The 19,541-nt window shown below is 40.7% G+C and overlaps 1 protein-coding gene across 1 annotated transcript; it reads right to left on the bottom strand.

Moving 5' to 3' along the window:
• Positions 1–6,483: 6,483 nt before the first annotated feature.
• LOC135708677 (uncharacterized protein K02A2.6-like) lies at positions 6,484–19,383 on the bottom strand. Its single transcript, XM_065230778.1, has 2 exons — positions 19,328–19,383; positions 6,484–7,162 (listed from the first exon to the last, which is right to left on the bottom strand). The coding sequence occupies exons 1-2, from the start codon at positions 19,381–19,383 to the stop codon at positions 6,484–6,486; spliced, it is 735 nt and encodes a 244-aa protein (XP_065086850.1).
• Between the last annotated feature and the right edge of the window lie 158 nt (positions 19,384–19,541).

Here is a 19,541-nt window from a genome sequence, read left to right as displayed (position 1 = left end):
GGTCTAGCAAGATGTGCTATTTTAAAACCACCAATCTGTAGCTGAAGAAATAGAATCAAAATTGGATTAAACATGATCCATTAAATATGCACTTTGCATGGAAATTCTCGCATACTCATATATCGTTTGTTCTGAACTGAAAAAAATCAGCTGAACGCTTCAAATGATTCGACTTATAGTTATCATTAGCTATTATCAGTGCCAGTTCTCTAAAGCTTCAACAAAACGCTAGTCACTAGAACTGGGAGAATGATACAAAACACCATAATTACCCATCTTCATGCCACGCATAACTGTAATGCCGAAAACCAGCTGCCATCAATAACTTCGTTGGTACGAAGGTTGAATTGAACTGATTATTTGACATAAATAGCAACACCACAACTGTGTCTAGAATGCGATAAAGTATCCCTCAGCAACATTGTATCCCGGACACGAAAATCCTGTTGGGGTTTAAAAATACGTTTTGTTTTTCATAGTACGGCCCATCATTTCCGCTTGAAATCATTCAGGTCAATTGCAGTTCAACCTTTTTTCTCCAGTATGTGCTTCACAATTCACCAGTATTCCTCGATTGGCCTTAGTTCTGGAGCATTGGCCGGATTCATCTCCTGCGAACCACTGTAACGCCATTTTCGCTGTACAAATATTTGGTGCAATTTGAGCAGTGGCAGCCTCCCAAGTCCGGCAATAATATGCAGTCCACCTCATGCAGCTCCAGAAAAGGCACTCCTCCTTGTAAATTTACTGGTTCATGGTCCCAGAAGTAACGAAAGTTTCGGTTTTCAGCCCACAACTGCAGATTGATTGCTTCCGGTCATCCCAGGTATAAAATTCCTGCCCAGGAATTTGATCGAGCTAGCTCTCGAGTGGATAGACCGGAATTTTCGTTTCGAGCGTGCAGGATCGAATCACGATGTCCTTGCTCCGGTGAAGCCATGATGCAAACAAATGAATTTATCCTGACAAGCAATGCCTACTGTGATTCTATACACTTTTAGCTTGATTCAGTGAAATTAAAAAAAAAAACTTACTCAAAAAATGCCTGTATGGCAGCGTTTTTAATGCGTCCGATTTTTTTAGGTTCAACATTTACGCTTGAGATACTCATGCATTTTCACGCACTTACACTCACAACGTCAAAAAATCATTCAAGCTTGAAACTCATAAAATCCGCTCAAATGTCAATTGTTTGCATACTTATGGATGTTGTTTTAAATAGTTCACCATCCACTGATGCAAAAACGCCAATAATAACAATGGAAAACGCCAAAATATAGAGCAATTAATTTTTGGACCTGAAAACTCATCGGTGATTTTTACGCAGTTGAATTTTGCAATGCAAAACTCATAGGCGAGTTTTTGAGCTTTTCTGAACGCTGCCTCTATGATGATGTTCCCCCAACCATTTTTTTTTCAAAACAACTAACATATTCCCATCCACATACTTTCCGACCCTAGTTGATCCTGTACCTCACCACCATCGCTAGATTGTTTACTTTTAATTACTTATTCAGCGTCGCAACCAACGTTCCGAATGAAGTGCTAAATTGTAGAGTGTTGTGTTGGAAGATCTGTCGCTGCGCCGCAACTCTGCCCGCCAGGTCTCCAATGCTTATTGCTGACTCTGCTGATGGTAGTCATTTCGCTTCGGTCCGTGTCGCCTGAGATACTTGGGTACACAAATTGCAACGTAACGCTTTTTAGACCCGGTTGTTGTCCTCTCTGGCAGTGCCTTTCCTAGCTCCGTTCCAGGTACACACATAAGTGTTTTGATTGATTGGCGCCACTGTTAATTATTCGTGGCAGTGATCATTTGTCACGTCGTCCTAATGAGGTGGCCCCCCTCGTACTCTCTTTCACCTAGTAAGACATGGACAATACTCGACCATTCGTTCCACTTATTGGAGCTGTGCATTACCTGTGTAGTTTAAGCGTCAGCCAACTCTTGGCACCATGTCAAGCATCCGTGTCGCGCCAGCTACTTGACGCAAATATTCGCACCTATTCGGAAATTCCGCGCGGCGCGCACTTTGTCATTCATAACGGAATAACGTGTTGGACTGGACAACCGGAGTCGGCTCGGGGTCGGCGCGGTTCGAGGATGATGGTCATCAATATCAGTCAACCTGCCGGGCGCGGAGTGCGCTTGATCAGCAGTCCGGTTGGTTGGACAACGTTCTAAGGAACCCCGCAGTTGCTCATCCATCGCCGGACGGACACTCCTTGCGCTGGCCATAAATTAATGGCTGGGAACAATATCTGCATACAAATAAATCACTTTTACACATCTCACTTACCGCGTACCTATATGGCGATGGCAGCTGGTTGTCGGTGAAATCACCAAAGAACGTGCGGAAAACCATTTCAAATATTTAAACGACTTGCACTCGTCATGGCCGCTGCACTATAAAAAAAAAAACAAGTTGATGATTTATCATGTTTATATTGGCGAGCGGAATTACGACGATTTCAAGAACGATCGCGCGTGTGTGGAAATGGGTCACTTTCGTCCGTGGATTACCTGATGACTTTTGCTTATTGCTATGAATGCAATGACCTAATCCAAACAATTGCTTTCAAATGGCTGCTGCAATTGTAAATAAATCATGAATCACCTTCACCCGAATTCCATCCGCTGCAAGGGACTCGGGTGTGATTTGTGATGTTGCCCTCCTCGATTTGAACTCGCCGGTTTTGTTCTCGATTCAGAATGACCGCAGGGCGCCACTCCAACTAACTGCTGCGATACAGCCATCCTAATGAACCGTAATAAATCACACCCGAGGCAGTCTCCGAAGAAGCTAGCTAAAAGCTAAAGGTACACGTGATTAGGCCTTCGGAAGGAGTAGCAACAGCTTAATCTTCAACTTTATCCGATAGAGATGATATCATGAATCTCCTCGTGTGTTGATGCTCCACTCGCCTGGGTGGAGGCACGATTGATGGTCTGTAATTTGTGACTAGCGTTTAATTGTGCTAATATGGATTTTTTTTCGCAGAAAAAGGACCACCCGTACACAGTTTTTTTTAACACTCAGAAATCAATCTATATGGAGATTTTCATTTTGAGGCCTAGTCTGTTAGGGCACGGCATTACTAAGCTAGAGGCAGCGGGTTTGGTTTTAAGTCCATTCGGCTCATTAATGGGTAAAAAATACTCGTTTTGATGAGCTTTCCGATTTTAGCTTTGATTAGAAGGCTCTAGAATTATGGAGAGGATGAGGAACAGGGAATGCAGGAAAGGAAAAATTTTTGAGCGTGCCTTGGAAGAAGAAATTTTGTATTTTTGAATATATTTATATAGGGGAAATGTCGGCTTCAGTAATACCTTAACCTATTATCGTCAGGGGGCAAACAAAGTCCTAGAGCATTCAAATTTGGCCAATAGATGCTCGGAAACACAATGTATCCACATGCCAAAATTGAGCTCTGAAGGACGTTGTTTACCCCCTGACGATAATAGAATAAGATATTACCCCTGCCGTCATTTACCCTATTATGTACTTATTTTTACATTCATTGGTACTCGGTTCCGCTGAGTTGTTTTTTCATTCTCTCTTTAACACGATTCGATTCATTTCCGCGGTGTTCATTCACAAATACTAGTGAGAACATCAATTTAGAAATTTAACGAACTCCATAGAAGCTACTCAGGTAACGTTTTGATGCTTAACAAGAGTTGTAGACCACAATAACCTTTGTTCAGCTTTAAAACATCTAATTCTGGTGATTGTAATCAGCTTTACATTAATATAAGGCTATAGAGGCCATTAACCAGCCTTTTCCAACCCTTGTTCAGCCTTATAGTTTTATTTAAAAAAATAATAACGGAAGACCACTACATATCTCATGTTTTTTTTTAAACTGCATTACCTACACACAAAGAAAATTCATTAGCCAAATTAAAAAAGTAGTAGACGAAATTAAAAGTTTGCATTGGTTCTTTTTGGTAGAAAGCGGAAACATTTTAAAGTTAAAGCTTCCACGTTCTTAAATCGTCACTTATCGTCACGTCACTTATTCATATTTTTAAAAGTCGGGACTTTTAAACCGAATTGTAGAAATGTCAAACTAAACATATAGGACTGTCGGGGTGATACTTGAACGATTTTAATTTAAAAACAAGTATGTTCAATATTAAAGCTTCCATTTTCATTATATACTCGATTTAATATGCCTTTAAATATTACTTTATAGTTTTTAACAACAGATTGAAAGGCCCCTAAACATGTTTATTAACATCAATAGTTGTTATGTTACATTTCATATCGTAGCTAAACTATGATGCTGCTCCAGAGTTGTCTGCCAGTAAAGGGCCACCCACATTAGATCCGTTTGCGTTGCGTTGACGTAAATTTGACAGTTAAACAATAAAGGGTGATACGGTCAAAATTTGGTCAAGGGAAAACGCGTGTAAATCGGTGAAATCGTTTATTTAAAAAATCAAATTAAATTTTTTTTTCAAGTTCAATTGGTATAAAATTCAGGAAAAATATTCAGTTAGGCTTCCGCTTTTCCAAATCCAAATTGCCGGGCCTTACGCTTGACCCCTGCCATCAGATTTTGTACAGCCACCTTGTCCACCTTCTTCGCCGCAGAAAGCCAGTTTGCCTTGAACTGCTGCTCGCCCTTAGCAGTTTTTTTGGTCTTCTTTAGGTTCCGCTTGACAATAGCCCAGTATTTCTCAATTGGGCGGAGCTCTGGCGTGTTAGGAGGGTTCTTGTCCTTGGGAACCACCTGCACGTTGTTGGCGGCGTACCACTCCATGGTCTTTTTACCGTAATGGCAAGATGCCAAATCCGGCCAAAACAGTACGGAACAACCGTGTTTCTTCAGGAAAGGCAGCAGACGTTTATTCAAACACTCTTTCACGTAAATTTCTTGGTTGACAGTCCCGGAAGCTATGAAAATGCTGCTTTTCAAGCCACAGGTACAGATGGCTTGCCAAACCAGATATTTCTTTGCGAACTTTGACAGTTTCATGTGCTTGAAAACATCTGCTACCTTTCCCCTTCCTTTTGCCGTATAAAACTCCTGTCCCGGAAGCTGCTTGTAGTCGGCTTTGACGTAGGTTTCGTCGTCCATTACCACGCAGTCAAACTTCGTCAGCATCGTCGTGTACAGCCTCCGGGATCGCGCTTTGGCCGTCGTATTTTGTTTATCATCGCGATTTGGAGTCACTACCTTCTTGTAAGTCGATAGTCCGGCTCGTTTTTTGGCTCGATGCACGGTTGTAGACGATACACCCAGCTTATTTGCGACATCTCGGAGAGAGAGGTTAGGGTTTCGCTTGAAACTACCGGCAACTCTCTTTGTCGTCTCAGCGGCTTCCGGTTTTCGATTTCCCCCCGATCCAGACTTCCTGGCTGTCGACAAACGTTCCCCAAACACTTTAATTACATTTGTAACGGTTGTAGCGATATTGCCAACTTTGCGTGCGAGTAGCTCGGATTTTCGCCATGCGCGAGCAAAATTTTGATACGCTGCTCTTCTTGCTTGGACGGCATTTTGACAACTGAAGAGTGAATTCCAAAATCAAAATAGGAGCAACATTCTACACACACACACCTTCAAAATGAGGGGTGTTCAGGTTTTTTAAATGCAAAATTGAAAGAAATACGTCAAGTTGATATTGACCAAATTTTGACCGTATCACCCTTTAGATTTAGCTGTCATTTTGCCGCAACGCGCCTGATCCGGATCTAATGTGCGTGGGCCTTAATAGTCAGAGAGTCAACGTCGGCGGATTATCTCTGGAAATGGAATGGGTTTCCGCTTCGGACCAATTAGCATCCGTCACCCACGGCATTTGAGTTGAGCAGTTTCTGTCGTTCTCGACAGCGGCACGGTTGACTTTCTTGACATGGTTAGTGTGCAATTTACGCTGTCGGAGACCAGCCATTTTGCCCTAGGTTTTCCCCTTCACGACGGGACGCACGTCTTACCTTCACAGCTGCCAAGATACGAAAGAGGCCGGAGCTCAGTGCTGCGCGGTCAAGTGAGCGGATGCGGGGTTGGGCGAACAGCGAGGCGGGCAAGGCACAAGTTGTATAGAGTTGAGTAGGGCTGTGTAGCATGGCTACGGTATATATATAGGGTGGGACCAAATGTAAATAAGCAGAGGATTACAGCTGTAATCATGCGAACTGTCAAATAATAATCACGACCCCACACATCACCCCTCTTCCAAAAAAAATAGGTAAATCCAGGGATGGAAGCAAAAACATTCGAAAAACTAACAGACTTTTCCTCATTTATTCAGCAAAGATCAAACAAAAATAAACAAAGTCAGTGTTATCCTTATTCTTCTTCCAAAACACTTACGTAGTTCTTCAAATACTCCGGCATTCTTCTTGCTCGAACCGGACGCTCAGTCACGCCAGGTTGTGGGCTTTCTGTCTGCGAAGAAGCTGGAATAACTTCCTGAGCAATGCGGCAATCTTTGGGATATTCCGAGCGAACGACTTCTTCAGGGTCCTTTCAGTCGTAGACTTGCTTCGTCTGTGACACGTGTCTCTTTAAAATCTGGCCGTTTTCATCGGTCAAAACAAGCATTCCGTTTCGTTCATCTGTAACCGTATACTTGCGGGGATCAAACCGCGATTCTCCTTTTGATCGAGACTGACGCTCTACAACAACCGTGTCTCCGAGTTTAATACGGCATCGACGAGCCCCTCGTTTTGTGTCTTCTCGTATCTTCGCCTCGATTTTTAATTTCATATCCTTTGCGTTAAGCAGGTTGTCGTCGAAGGTGGCCTTTCCACGGCACAGCAGAGGAAGCCCACGTTTGATCTTCCGACCCGTCATCACTTCCTCCGGTGGTACGCCCGTCACGGAGTGGGCAGCTGCGTTATAAGCATGAACCGCTGCAGTCAATTCTTCTCCATAGCTTTTTCCGCTTGCCGATGCAGCACTCATTGCCTTATTCACCAACTTCATGCAACTCTCTGCTAAGCCGTTTTGTTGGGGATATAACGGCGTGGAAAAGGTGGCATTGATGCCACGCTTCAGGCAGTACTCCCTGTAGTCATCCCCATTAAAGGGGGGGCCATTGTCCGATTTCATGTTCTTCGGATAGCCTTCCTTCTCAAAGACTTCTTCCAAAATTTTTCGGGTATGCTCGAAGCTCGTAGATCTCACGGGCTTGGCGATCACATATCTAGAACGATAATCCACAATGACTAGAATCGAGATACCTCCGAATTTCGCATAGGGGCCGTTGAAATCCAAGCCAATGGTCTCCCACACCGCTTTTGGTGCGAAAACTCAAGCCATGGGAGTGGGCCGTTCGGGCCTGCCGTTGGTTGCACAAACGGCACATGATGTCACCCATGCTTCTGCATCCTTCGTCATACCGGGCCACCAAACACGCTCTCTCAAAATGCTCTTAAATTTTGCTGTCGATGGATGGCCCTCGTGAGCAACCGCCAGGGTTTTCTGGCGTAGGCATTCGGGTATCACTGCACAACCCATTTTGCTCAGCATTCCATCGCGCATGGTCAAGTCGCTGCCTAGCACTTGAAATTGCTTTAGATGCGCTGGCCAAACGTCCGTTTCCAGAGCATCTACCACCTCCGTAAGCTGCTTATCCTGGCTTGTGGCGTTTTCAATCTCCATCAACCGTTCTACTGTCAACCAGTAACTGTTAATTTACTCCTGTGTTAATTTATCTAGCGATTGTCTGAATCACAGCCATATTTTTTTCCGCGTGGTCGTCTCGATCCGCTACCATGTTTTCCTTGCGCGGTCGTCTCGATCCGCTACCAAATTCATATTACGAGGTCGTCCCGATCCGCTTTCCAATTAATCCTTCCAAAAATATTAATCGCGGTCGTCCCGATCCGCTACCGAAAACTTAATTTGCTACTAAAGTAGCCCATCGCGGTCGTCTCGACCCGCTACCAGATCATACCAACGCGGTCGTCTCGATCCGCTGCCAAGTCACCGTTTAGCCACTACCGGTAGTTACATATGTGCAAACATCACTTTAGGTTGATTCGCGCGATTTTTAGAGTACTGTTAATCTCGAAGGGAAAAGCAACCGAGGAAAATCGATTCTTCCGTAAACTAGACTGTTTTCCCTTCTTCTGTAGCGTTGATAAATTTCACTTTTCGACCATTGAAAAAAAATCACTCACAAAAACAAATTTCCAGTGAACACAATTACAACAGAATGGCTGATTTCCGACAATAAAAATGATTAAATCAAATTAATTCTTTTCTGCTGAATATTCAGCAGCCTGGCAGGATCGCCAATGTGCAATTTACGCTGTCCGAGACCAGCCATTTTGCCCTAGGTTTTCCCCTTCACGACGGGACGCACGTCTTACCTTCACAGCTGCCAAGATACGAAAGAGGCCGGAGCTCAGTGCTGCGCGGTCAAGTGAGCGGATGCGGGGTTGGGCGAACAGCGAGGCGGGCAAGGCACAAGTTGTATAGAGTTGAGTAGGGCTGTGTAGCATGGCTACGGTATATATATAGGGTGGGACCAAATGTAAATAAGCAGAGGATTACAGCTGTAATCATGCGAACTGTCAAATAATAATCACGACCCCACACAGTTAGTTAGCAAAAAAACGAAGGAGGAAGCACCGAAGACGGTCGTCATCCCGAAAAACCCTTTTTGGTCGGAACAGAACAGCAAGAAAGTACTCCCACAGAGAGAACCTGTGCATTATGGAAATCCTAGAAGATGGTCGACATGACGCTGCCCGGGCACAACGTTGTGCAAAGGGGAGCAATCTACGCCTTCAAAATAGAATATTCCAAGCGTATACGTAGTGCCAGTGCTGATATTATTTTTTTGAATATGCTGATATTCGTCGTACCTGGAAGTGAATAATTAAAGTGAATTTAGTATTTTAGTACTATCAAAATGTTCAGAAACCTACCTTGACATCAACTAGGAATAAACTATGGAAACGATATGGTCATTAGCATTCTCGGGTGATGTGAAATCTGAGCTCATCCTTTGGATTTCCTCATCTTCGCATCGTCATCCTCACGGTGCAGACCTAGAAGCAGAAAGCATATTTGTATGGTTGGTGCTGTGGTGTTTACTTTCATTTCGATTTGAAGGTCTTAACACTTACTGTAATGGTTGAATCCGGGTACATTATAGGCTCGTGGTCCCTTGGCAACGTTGGACGTTCGTATATAACGGATAAGCTGGGTATATTTCACCATTTCACGAGAGGCAATGACAACTTCTGCACACTCGGACGAAGTACAGATTCCATTTAACACTTGATTTAACTATAATCTTATTAACTGCCCCTGCTTAAGAGCTCTGTCAAATGTTTGAACAGAGTCGGGTAGTATCACTCCATCATCCGATATCATATATTAAGACAAGCTTGAACGGATTCTAATCCAATGATAATACCGCTTGGAGCATATTAAATACAGAAATGTCATACAAAGTTAATTTTGGCGCGAAAATGTCGGATGAAAGAAAACAAACAGAGGCTATTTTGACAGTACAACAACTTTTCTTTTGAAAGATCACACTTTTAAAAATAGCAAGTAGAATGTGAAAGACAAATTTTTAAAATAAATGAACAACATTTTCGGAGAATATTTTCTTAGTAAATATCACGAAATTCGGGAAACTTTTAATTAAAAAATGTGATATTTTTACTAAAACTATTTTTATTTTGTGTGTGTACTAATTGTATTTCCATATTTATATTCTTATTATAAGTCCCTGATTCACAGGCGTCAACCATAGTGGACCACTTAAGCATATGTGTGGCAAAAGGTATGATCATTAGCTTGAAGCACCTCAAATTTAAGTTGAATAATAGCAACTGGAGGAGTATTATACAGCAAAGTGCCATATTTGAGCTACATTTTTGGAATGCGGTCTGTAAGTTCAGTGCAATATAAAGTGGTGAACTGTCAAAACACTGGAATACAAATGTTAATACTTCCAACGTCGTCAAAGCTCACTTCTACCTGGAGCTATTCCTCAAAAGTTCCTCTTCCTTGTCCCTACTACTGGCGCTGCTTGGGATTAGAAAGGTAGGCAGTGAACATAGAAAAACTAAACTGCTGGAAATGCAACGAGTGACGACGTATAACAAAATTGTGCTATAGATTCCTATTCTTCAATCACGTTATTAAAATATAAGTAGCGTATTGCTGATTTGTGGAGAAGTGTTAAGCTTAAATAAGTCTTGTTCAATCTTTAGATCAATCAGCTAATATTTTGAGGTTGAAGTATCCCCACAATTTGTTTTATGTACTTCTAAATCAACTATATATTCAGTCTTGTGTTAATCAGCTTTGTACACCTTAAATCAACCAATAATCAGCTTGAATTGTTACTTGGGTAGGCTAGGTTTTCTGGAATTTCGTGGAAATCAGGGAGTTTTGTAGTTGGGAATATTGCAGAAAATCAACATAATGTCCTGAGATCTTGGTCAAATTTCCGGGTGAGACATAGGAAATATTTACAAGTTCAGCAATTTTGGTAAACATGTAGTTGTACCATAGAGGTAACTCTAAGACTGGAAGAGACGTGCTCAACTTTTTGACTCTCTTCGGTCCCAAGCTAATCGATGCACCCCTCGAAACATACGAAAATCCACGAACCCCTCATTTTATCTGTCAAACTTTCATAGCAAATCAAAACAAACATAATGTCGTACTAGAATTTCGACTAGAATGGGGTACGTTAATCGATTTGCTTGGGACTAATAGGCTAGTCAAGTAATGAGCCAATTTATAATCATTAGTTTCCACCGGTTGATTGTACCACAAATGATACACTTTTTGCACACTGTCAAAGATCATTGCACACAATACACTGAAACCTCCGTTTACGAAGTCTTTTTTTACGCAGTATTCAATTTACGTCCCTCTTTTTACGAAGTAAATCCCAAATAACGAGGTTTTTTTTTACGAAGTAAATTCCAAATAACGAGTTTTTTTTTGTGATTTTGGGAAACTGGGATATACTGTGAAATACCCCACAATATGGGTATTGTTGGAATCGGAGTGACGTGTAGGGACCGGAAATCGATGTCTGTCGCCATTTTGAAATCCAAGATGGCGGCTTCCGGTAACATAATAACTTCGAATTTCTGTCAAATACCCCACAATATGGGTATTTTTGGAATCGGAGTGACGTTTAGGGACCGGAAATCAATGTCTGACGCCATTTTGAAATCCAAGATGGCAGCTTCCGGTAGCATAAAAACATGGAAATTCTGTCATATACCCCACAATATGGGTATTTTTGGAATCGGAGGGACGTGTAGGGACCGGAAATCAATGTCTGACGCCATTTTGAAATCCAAGATGGCGGCTTCCGGTAGCATAAAAACATGGAAATTATGTCATATACCCCACAATATGGGTATTTTTGGAATCAGGGTGACGTGTAGGGACCGGAAATCAATATCTGACGCCATTTTGAAATCCAATATGGCGGCTTCCGGTAACATAATAATTTCGAAATTCTGTCAAATACCCCTCAATATGGGTATTTTTGGAATCGGAGTGATGTGTAGGGATCGGAAATCAATGTCTGACGCCATTTTTAAATCCAAGATGGCGGCTTCCAATTCCAAAAATACCCATATTGTGGGGTATCTGGCAGAATGTCCAAGTTTTTCTGTAACCGGAAGCCGCCATCTTGGATTTTAAAATGGCGACAGACATCGATTTCCGGTCCCTACACGTCACTCAGATTCCAAAAATACCCATATTGCGGGGTATTTGGCAGAATTTCCAAGTTTTTCTGTAACCGGAAGCCGCCATCTTGGATTTCAAAATTGCGTCAGACAACGATTTCCGGTCTCTACACGTCACCCTGATTCCAAAAATACCCATATTGTGGGGTTATTTAACATTATTTTTCTGTTTTTATGTAACCGGAAGCCGCCATCTTGGATTTCAAAATGGCGACAGACATCGATTTCCGGTCCCTACACGTCACTCCGATTCCAAAAATACCCATATTGCGGGATATTTGGCAGAATTTCCAAGTTTTTCTGTAACCGGAAGCCGCCATCTTGGTTTTCAAAATGGCGTCAGACATCGATTTCCGGTCCCTACACATCACTCCGATTTCAAAAATACCCATATTGTGGGGTATTTGACAATATTTTGAAAAACCTCTTTTTACGAAGTAAATCCCAAATAACGAGGTTTTTTTTACGCACTAATTCGATTTACGAACCCCCGTTTTGGTTCGTAAATGGAGGTTTCAGTGTATCAACTTTGTTCAAATCAAAACAAAAATACTAACCCATCTGCTGGATGATGGCACAAGCTTTCGAGAAAATTCTATTACAGCAAACAACATTATTTTAATTGATTTCTTCGCCAACTAGTCGCCTGTCACTTCGTTTGTGGTACAACGTTGTACTTTGTACGTATGTCGAAGGCCTTAAATGCATTTAAGCTAAATATGTGATTTATTAATCAATTTGACTGAATTTTAAATATCTTGCTACAACGGATCTGTGACCATTACTCATGTGCAAAATCAGAGCTCAATTTTAGCTGAGATTCTAGAAAATTCTGATTAGCAATCACTTCACTTATATGATCACTACATTTTTCAGAGTTCTTCATGGTATTTGTGTTGTCATTGTCACCGAGGGGGGCGACACATCTAAATCTCAATTCTAGATGCTCAAAAAATCTCACACTAGCGAATAAATCTTCAAAAAATCTTCTTTCATTCCTCGCATCTACTTGCATCGCGCATCATCTTTTTGCAGGAAATCTTCAAAATCGTGATAAATCTTCTTTCTATCTACTCATCGTACGCGCATCGTAGCCACAGCAAAACACAACATTTCCTGCATCGTGGATAGAGTCGTCCCCCTCGATTGTCACTATGCCCATAACTGTGTGAATAAATAAATAGAACATACAAATTTATGGACTCATCTGTTTCTTGAGGCTTCAAGTTTGGTGAGGAATAACGTTATTAATACGGACGGGTGTATCAAAAGATAATCACTTTAATTTACTCGCTATTGAGCTTCTACATTGTGAATAATATTTTGTGAGACCCTTATTTGATTTAGTTCATTTAATTGTATGTATTTCTTCAATTTTAAATGGATCTACAAAATGTTTCTCATCACCCAGCAAAACTGCTACTCGCCGCGAAATATAATCAATTTCGTAAGTTTTTTGCGGAGTGAATTCTTAATGCTTCCAAAGTTTTTGGCATATTCCTCAAGTCGGATTTTTAAATAAAAAATTTATTATTAAAATTTTGATAATTTTTTTCCTGTTGATAATAAAACAAGTATTCAATTTGATGTGATGCTAAGGCAATGAAAACAAACCCGCAACAACATATTTTGAAGAGCAAATGTACAGCAAAATAAAGACAAAATTAGGTATCAAATTAGTCCATTGCGTAAACTGAAATCAAATTATGATTTCAGTTTGATGTTGATCAGGGTTCTGCATTTTAGAAACAAAGAAAAGAATCCTGATGAATGTGAGCGTCTTAGTGGAATACCTGTATAATGAGAGAGAGAAGGATTAGTATTTTCCACTACTTAATTTGCTTATCCTTGACAGTTACGACTACGAGTATAAGTACAAGACACTGAAGAAGTCTGCACATTGTAGATGAAATACGCGTATCTGTCAAGGATAAGCAAATAAAGTAGTGGAATTAAATGGAAAATACTAATCCTTCTCTCTCTCATTATAAAGAAAAGAAAATGAACTCTCCGCAAAATCGCTTCATTTCGAACAATATCATTTTCGTGTAACTCATCGTGTTTCTTGTTATCGAGTCACGATGAACATTCCTCTTGTCAAACATGATGGGACTATCACTTGTTTCGTTCGTTGAGTGCTTCAGTTCATTTCATTTGAAGCAAAGACTTGTTTCAATTGACGAAATGAATGACTCAAAAACTGCTTCCTTCGTTTTTTCCAATTACACTTCAATTCGGGGCTTATTCGACTTGTCACGACCTGACAACGCAGGCATAACATATAGTATTCGGATAGTATCCTATACCAATATAGGTTGCCGATAGGGAAGGCATCCAGATTATATGTAATAATCATATATAATTTTATATTAAACGAAAATTAAATTAACGCGGCCATTCTGGACTACAAGATGGCGGATATCGGGGTCAGGGAAAGTCTCAAATACCCCACAACATGAGTATTTTCGGAACGAGGACGACATGAAGGTACAGAAAATCGATATTCGACGTTAATTTGGAATCCAAAATGGCGGCCATCAAGATTCCTAAAACATGTCAAATACCCTAAGATATGGGTATTTGCGGAACGGAGACATCGCGTGGCTGTCGCAAATCGATATCCGATGCCATCTTGGACTTCAATATGGCGGCCATAGGGTTTCAGAAAAGGTGTCAAATACCCTACAATATGGTTAGTTTCAGAACAGGGACAACGCGTAGATGCGGAAAATCGATATCAGATACCACTTTGGAATCGAATATGGCGACCATCACCGTTCAGAAAGTGTCAAATACCCTGCAATATTTTCGGAATGAGGACAACGTGTAGATGCCGAAAATCGATATTCGATGCCATTTTGGAATCCAATATGGCAGCCATCGGGTTTCACAAAAAGTGTCAAATACCCTAAGATCTGGGTATTTACGGAACGGGGACCACGCGTAGACGCTGAAAATCGATATTCGATGCCATTTGTATGCTATTTGACACATCTTCTTAAATTGGAAGCTACCATCTTGAATTTCAAGATGGCGTCGCACATCGATTTCTGGCTTCTAGATGTCAGCCGGATTCCAGAAAAAACCCACATTGATCGGTATTTGACAGTATTTCACAGTTTTTCTGAACCAAAGCCACCATCTTGGGTTTAAAGACGGCGTGAGATCAATTTTCGGCATCTATCTCATCATCTGGGGATGAGACATCCTGACAATACATATATTTTAAGGTATTTGACACTTTGCCGCAAATCGGAAGCCGCCGTTTGGCTTACAAAATGGCGTCGGATATCGATTTGCGGCTTCTAGATGCTACCCGGATTCTAACAAAAAACAGTTTGTATAGGTATTTGATGGATTACAAAATGGCGTCGGATGTTGATTTCCAATCTCTAGACGTCACTCCGATTCCAAAAATACCCATATTGATGGGACGACATCAGCATTTCCCATTTTTTCTGAAATAGGAAGCCGTCATATTGGATTTCAAAATGGCGTCGGATATAAATTTCCGGCCTCTAGACGTCATTGCGATTCCAAAAATAACTATATTGATTGGTATTTGACAATATTTCCCACTTGTTCTGAAATCAGAAGCCGCCATCTTGGATTTCGAATTGGCGTCGCATATCAATTTTCAATCTGTAGACTTCATACCGATTGCAAAAATACAAAATATTGATGTATATCTGACTAAATTTCCACTTTTTCGTAAATCGGAAACCACCATCTTCGATTTCAAAATGGCGTTGGATATCGATTTTCATCCTCTAGACATTATCCCGATTCCAAAAATATATTTACTGATAAGTATTTGACAGCATTCCCCGCTTTTTCTTAAACTGGAAGCCGCCATCTTCGATCTCAAGACGTCACCTCGATTCAAAAAGTACCCATATTGATAGGAAAACAAATCACCCAACAATGATACATTTTACAACCACGTGCACAGATCTATGCGCATGCGCTTAAATGAACCGAGTGAACAATCAACAAAATTCATTAAAACTGCGCGAATTTGGATTGAACAGCTTCGCTTCAATGCAAAAGTAAGTTCATTTGACAATGAAAGAAGAAATGAACACGAGTCAAGCCAAAACAAACAGCATGAAAACCGATCGAAAGTGGTTCTGTTGATGTTGACGGGGATCTGCTCGAAGAGAAGACAGAATGACTTTCAATTGAAAGTGATGCTTGAGAGCTTCATCGTCACTTGAAGATTTTCGATTGAAAGTGACTTTGTGGGGCCCTGATGTTGATATCAAAACTTGATTTCAATTTGCTGTTATTTTGATGTTGGACTTTGCTCGGGATTCCCTTTCGAAGTAAGGTGTGATCAGAGATGTTAGGCCTCACAACATCCCGGTGGCACCGACGGGGATTGAACCCAGGCCTGCTGGAGTGAGAGGTTATCACGCTTATCACTACACCACCGGCGCCGCAGTTGACAATATTCAAAATAATCCATTTGCCCAAAATGAATTTAATTATTTTGCTTTTGAAAATCGCTTCTGATTTTGACAATTTTGGGTTGGATAATCAAGCACTGGTGAATATCAACAAACGCGTACTGGTTGATGTATAATGAACTCATTGGTTCGTTTCGCTCGTACTTCACAGCGAAGATATTCGAAACAAACGCAATTCATCTACACTGGGTTGAAACCTGGGGGGTTAGGTGACTGTCGCCTACCTCACCTACCTACTGGTTCCAAACGACAACAAAGCCATAATCAACGATGATTTTTTTTTTATGTTTGAAACCAAATTCACATATGGAAAATTAATCTAATCTAATCTAATCTAATACAAACGCAGCCAGTATGAGAAAGCATCCTGGAAAATGATTAGGTTAGATTAGGTCTAATCATTTTCCTTATCTAATTGATATTTACAGCATATCTGAGATATGATATAAACATCAATACGGCCAAGCCTACTGCGTTGTATTTGCCGCAAAGATGATTCTTGGAAATGAATGGGAACATTTCTTGAATCTACAGGGGTGGAAGGATGCGTGGACGTACCGTATCAAACGGTCCGAGTTACTATGTGTAGTTGTGTGTAATGTGTAAATATTTGTACAATATTGAAGAATCCTTAAATAATGCTATGGAAGGATCTTACCGAATTTTTTCCTATGTTTGTAATGATTCTTTTGCGTTTGAAAGTTTCATTGGATGCATCCGCTCCTTGTTTATCATGGGGTTTGGGATGCAGTTCCTCGTCATTGCTCGTGGTTATGTTTAGTGATGTGATGGAGATCATTTCTTTCACTAGAAACTACTACTCCTGGCTGATCCGCCAGCCTTGCATCGAGCTGGAACCGCAAGCAAGCAAATCAATTAATTATATGATTTGAGTAGTAGCTATACTGAAGATCCGAGAGATGTCGCCCCATCAGTGGTAGGAAAATCGTTTTTGCAGTATGGAGAATATCAGAAAATCCACGATTTGTGCCTAAACATGCTTTCACAGAAGAAAACAAATAAACGAGTGTTTACCTTATCACCATAGTAATGTACTCGTGCAATTTTTGTGCATTTAAAACTGCCCATAAATACGATAATGAATAAAAACTGAAAATTTCCATGCACTTCCAAATGGTTTCCTACCATTTCCATATACATTTGAAGTGACTGGCCCTCTGGATGTGGATGATGTCAAAAACAACAAAACATGATTAATTGCCTCCTCGCTCGAATCCTTCGTTGTGAGTGGTTCCGATAGATACGCGCCCATTTTGGCTCGCAGGCAGCAGCAGGGAAAAAAATGCACATTTGATTTTATTCTACTTCCACTGGATATCACCGTTACCTCATGGACTTATTTTGTAACTTCCGGCTTCCGGATCGTTATGCACTTGTAACCACTTGTAACTTGGCACAATTCAACAGCGTACATTAGAAAATTCAGCGGAGATCTGCTTTTTCGCAACGTTTCACGGCGGCGACGAAGGAAAAAAAATGAAAAAAAAACCCGGTTTGTTCACTCGCGGTAATCTTAAAAACTTTTTGGATCCTATTTTTTTTTTTAAATAACCAAACACAGCACTAATAAACACACGTGAAATTATTGAAAAAGTTTTCAGGTGTCCAAATTGCACCAGCTAAAGGATATATTGTACTAAATTTTCAATAAACATCTCGGAAAATAAAGCAGCAGCAAAATCAAAACACGTCAGTTTCAATGCACGGCCTACCTCGATCCAATTTTATTTAGTTTTTATATTCAGTTTAAATTGATTTCAATACGGAGCAGTCTACAACTTGGTTAGTAACAGAATAGGGTTTCGCTGAACAATTTCGTAACAAAAAAAGGGTATGCAATAGAAATATTGATGCGACAAACTATTGAATTTAAATTAATCTGCTACATAATGCATCTGACACACTTAGGAAAAATTATGCAAATTTAGGTGCTCTGAAAGTGACATATGCGAGCGTCAATGTTGACATTAATTTGAGTCATAACAGACGCGAAATATAGTCCAATCAAACGTACTTTTCGTCGAGCAACGAACTTTTCAGTCTCGGAGCACTTAATTTTACATGACATGTTTGTTTACGTCTCATCTTTTATGTCAAAGACGAATTCCGTCACGTGTAAAATTAGTTATTTCATAACTAATATAAACATCCCCTTAAGCTTCCACTGATGAAGAAGACTGCTAAAGCATGATCTGAAACAAAGGCAAAGTACTTATAGTTTCAAAGAGTTAGAGAAAGGAGTTAGTCAAATACAGTGAACCAATCACACTCCGGACTCAACTTGTATCTTTGAACGACGTAGTGCAGTTAGTATTAATTCGGGGATTCCAGCATACCGTTTCAACTAAATACCACCAAAAAGCTAACGGTAAATCTGAATCAGCCGGGAAAATCACTAGGAAGTTAATGAAGAATACGTTCGAGTTTTAACATAAGAATAAATTAAAATGAATGCTGTATTTCCCTTACATTAGGAAAAATAAACCTCGTTTATTTATGCGAAAGGATCGAATGAAAATCATCTTTACTAAATTTATGCGAGAGGATCTAATGAAGAGGATTCATTATTCACGCAATTTATGTTCTTCTATTCTTCGTCAAATCTGGCTCAAAATGGTCGACTGCCTAACTGATGTGTCAGCTTGTGGAGATCTTCTAGTTTGGCTTGTGGTTAATGTAAGGGAGACAGTGTAATCGGTCCCGGAAGTGCTGGTACTCTTACCGTTTTTGATTGGATCACGAAGGAGGAATATGACGTATTTATTTATTTCATATTTATAGAAAACAGTTCTCGGTGATGATGTGCGGTATTGGAAGCTCATTATCTGCTTGAATTTGAATGTTTCGCCGTTACTGTTTACAGCGGGTTCAGTGTAATGCATTTCGAGTTCCTTGAGCCCCAAGAAATCCGACAGCTCCATTTCGGTAACACTGAACGGCACTTTTCAGCGATAAACTCCACGCAATCGTGAGGCGTTTCTATATCAATAGCAGCTACTTTTTTCGCCTTTTCGATACTTGCATGGACACAGTCGACTTCTATGTGACTGTGTCCAGTGCACATGGAATTTCACGTTATTGTAAGCTCTCGATTTTTATTGGCACATTCGTCAATGAAGAATGTGAATATCCAACATCGGATTCGTCAGCTGTCGAATATCCCGTGGGCGATTCTTGACCTTTCGAAGCATCCTCGTTCTCCTCATTAATTAATGCAATCATGGCGTCAACAGGATTTTGAATAATGGTAATGGTTTCATTCGGTATTGGATTCCGCATCCAACGTTGGATTCGACCGCTAACGAACATACACTTTGGAATGTTTCTTTTTAGTCCTTCCTAACTCGGG

This window comes from Ochlerotatus camptorhynchus, unplaced genomic scaffold (genome assembly GCF_037179485.1).
Source record: "Ochlerotatus camptorhynchus isolate MF236.1 unplaced genomic scaffold, CSIRO-AGI_Acam_v1.1 ptg000330l, whole genome shotgun sequence".
Lineage (NCBI taxonomy): Eukaryota > Metazoa > Arthropoda > Insecta > Diptera > Culicidae > Ochlerotatus > Ochlerotatus camptorhynchus.
This window is presented reverse-complemented; position numbering and strand designations above follow the sequence as displayed.

Coding starts and splice junctions, on each gene's coding strand:
- LOC135708677 (XM_065230778.1), bottom strand. CDS start 19,383: ATGCTTCGAAAGGTCAAGAATCGCCCACGGGATATTCGACAGCTGACG. Junction 7,163..19,327: donor CGACAGCTGACGAATCCGAT/GTTGGATATTCA, acceptor TTATCGTTCTAG/ATATGTGATCGCCAAGCCCG.